Genomic DNA, 3,060 nt, shown 5'->3' with positions numbered 1-3,060 from the left:
CAGGAGGAACCCAAGGAGCAGCAGGAGGAACCCAAGGAGCATCAGAAGGACCTTAAGGGACACCAGAAGGACCCCAAGGGGAACCAGGAGGACCCCGAGGAGCATCAGCAGGACCCCAAAGGGCACCAGAAGGACCTCAAGAAGCACCAGGAGGACCCCAAGAGGCACCAGGGGGACCCCAAGGGGAACCAGGAGGACCCCGAGGAGCATCAGCAGGACCCCAAAGGGCACCAGAAGGACCCCAAGGGGAACCAGGAGGACCCCGAGGAGCATCAGCAGGACCCCAAAGGGCACCAGAAGGACCCCAAGGAGCACCAGGAGGCCATTGAAGGCCACCAGGAGGTCATTGAGGGCCACCAGAAGGCCATTGAGGGGCACCAGGAGGTCATTGAGGGCCACCAGGAGGACAGGAAGGGGCACCAGGACATTGAGGGGCACCAGGAGGACATTGAGGGGCACCAGGAGGCTGGGAAGGGCCACCAGGAGGCTGGGAAGGGGCACCAGGAGGTCATTGAGGGCCACCAGGAGGTCATTGAGGGCCACCAGGACATTGAGGGGCACCAGAAGGACCCCAAGGGCCACCAGGAGGCCGGGAAGGGCCACCAGGAGGTCATTGAGGGCCACCAGGACATTGAGGGGCACCAGGACCCCAAGGAGCACCAGGAGGTCAGAGGGTTACCAGGAGGTCACTGAGGGCCACCAGGACATTGAGGGGCACCAGAAGGACCCCAAGGGCCACCAGGAGGCCACTGAGGTCCCCCCAAGGCTCTCACCCATCTTGATCTTCTTGAGGGCGGCGTCGGGGTCGTCGCGCGGGCGCTTGCGGGCGTCGCGGGGGGCGGGCATGGAGCGGGAGATCTCGGCCTGCTGGGTGCCCAGGTCCACCAGCAGGGTGGTGATCTGGGGGGTGAAGTCCCCCGAGCAGGGGTGGCGCAGGACGCTGAGCAGGTGCAGCTTCAGGTTCTTCCGGACGCTGCTCACCTGGGACTTGGCCAAGGTCGGGGGGAGGGAGGACCCCAAGGAGCAGCAGGAGGACCTCAAGGGGCACCAGGAGGACCTCAAGAAGCACCAGGAGGACCCCAAGGAGCAGCAGGAGGACCTCAAGGGGCACCAGGAGGACCTCAAGAAGCACCAGGAGGACCCCAAGGAGCAGCAGGAGGACCTCAAGGGGCACCAGGAGGCCCTCAAGAAGCACCAGGAGGACCCCAAGGAGCAGCAGGAAGACCTCAAGGGGCACCAGGAGGACCTCAAGAAGCACCAGGAGGACCCCAAGGAGCAGCAGGAGGACCTCAAGGGGCACCAGGAGGACCTCAAGAGGCACCAGGAGGACCCCAAGGAGCAGCAGGACCTCAAGGGGCATTGGGAGGACTTTGAGGGCACCAGAAGGACTTTAAGGGGCACAAGGAGGACTTTGAGGGGCACCAGGAGGACCTCGAAGGGCACCAGGAGGACTTTGAGGGGCACCAGGAGGACTTCGAGGGGCACCAGGAGGACCTCAAGGGGCACCAGGACCCGAAGGGGCATCAGGACGACCTCAAAGGGAATGAGGAGGACCCCAAGGAGCATCAGGAGGACCCCAAGGAGCATCAGAAGGACCTCAAGGGACACCAGAAGGACCCCAAGGGGAACCAGGAGGACTTTGAGGGGCACCAGGAGGACCTCAAGGAGCATCAGGAGGAACCCAAGGAGCAGCAGGAGGACCTCAAGGGGCACCAGGAGGACCTCAAGAAGCACCAGGAGGACCCCAAGGAGCAGCAGGAGGACCTCAAGGGGCACCAGGAGGACCTCAAGAAGCACCAGGAGGACCCCAAGGAGCAGCAGGAGGACCTCAAGGGGCATTGGGAGGACTTTGAGGGCACCAGGACTTTAAGGGGCACCAGGAGGACTTTGAGGGGCACCAGAAGGACCCCAAGGAGCAGCAGGACCCGAAGGGGCATCAGGAGGACCCCAAGGAGCATCAGAAGGACCCCAAGGGAAACCAGGAGGACCCCAAGGAGCACCAGGAGGACCTCAAGAGGCACCAGGAGGACCCCAAGGAGCAGCAGGACCTCAAGGCGCATTGGGAGGACTTACTTTAAGGGGCACAAGGAGGACTTTGAGGGGCACCAGGAGGACCTCGAAGGGCACCAGGAGGACTTTGAGGGGCACCAGGAGGACTTCGAGGGGCACCAGGAGGACCTCAAGGGGCACCAGGACCCGAAGGGGCATCAGGACGACCTCAAAGGGAATGAGGAGGACCCCAAGGAGCATCAGGAGGACCCCAAGGAGCATCAGAAGGACCTCAAGGGACACCAGAAGGACCCCAAGGGGAACCAGGAGGACTTTGAGGGGCACCAGGAGGACCTCAAGGAGCATCAGGAGGAACCCAAGGAGCAGCAGGAGGACCTCAAGGGGCATCAGGAGGACTTTGAGGGGCACAAGGAGGACTTTGAGGGGCACCAGGACCCCAAGGGACAGCAGGAGGACCTGGAGGAGAACCAGGAGGACCCCAAGGGGAACCAGGAGGACCTGGAGGGACACCAGGAGGACACGAAGGGGCACCAGGAGGACACGAAGGGGCACCAGGAGGTGTCCCATGCCCCACCACAGAGATGTTCCACGTCCTACCACAGGGAAGTTCCACCTCCCAATCCCAGTGAGGTCCCATGGTGTCCTACCATGGAGATGTCCCATGTCCCACCCCAGGGATGTCCCCTGTCCTACCACAAAGACATCCCATGGTGTCAGACCATGGAGAGGTCCCACATCCCACCCCAGGGGTGTCCCACCTCCCAATCCCAGTGAGGTCCCATGGTGTCCTACCATGGAGATGTCCCATGTCCCACCCCAGGGATGTCCCATGTCCCACCACAAAGACATCCCATGGTGTCCCACCATGAAGACATCCCATGTCCCACCCCAGGGACGTCCCACCTCCCAATCCCAGTGAGGTTCCATGGTGTCCCACCATGGAGAGGTCCCTTGTCCCACCCCAGGGATGTCCCCTGTCCCACCCCAGGCATGTCCCACCTTCCACCACAAGGACATCTCATGGTGTCCCACCATGGAGAGGTCCCACAT

The 3,060-nt window shown here is 62.9% G+C and overlaps 2 protein-coding genes across 2 annotated transcripts in view; one reads left to right on the top strand and one right to left on the bottom strand.

Moving 5' to 3' along the window:
- SYMPK (symplekin) overlaps window positions 1-1,020 on the bottom strand; it is a gene marked incomplete at both ends in the record, with an annotated part of 8,727 nt that extends 7,707 nt beyond the window's left edge. Inside the window, one exon of the mRNA XM_010008173.1 lies at window positions 774-1,020. Coding sequence (XP_010006475.1) covers window positions 774-1,020 — 247 coding nt within the window. The remainder of the gene's footprint in view (window positions 1-773) is intronic.
- Window positions 1,021-1,650: 630 nt separating this feature from the next.
- On the top strand, window positions 1,651-2,635 carry LOC104398122 (activating signal cointegrator 1 complex subunit 2 homolog; the record flags this gene model as incomplete). Its single annotated transcript, XM_010008172.1, has 1 exon — window positions 1,651-2,635. A coding segment is annotated over one exon (985 nt), but the record flags the coding sequence as incomplete, so codon positions are not given.
- Between the last annotated feature and the right edge of the window lie 425 nt (window positions 2,636-3,060).

Source organism: Chaetura pelagica, unplaced genomic scaffold (genome assembly GCF_000747805.2).
Source record: "Chaetura pelagica isolate M959 unplaced genomic scaffold, ChaPel_1.0 scaffold1052, whole genome shotgun sequence".
Taxonomy (NCBI): Eukaryota; Metazoa; Chordata; class Aves; order Apodiformes; family Apodidae; genus Chaetura; species Chaetura pelagica.
This window is presented reverse-complemented; position numbering and strand designations above follow the sequence as displayed.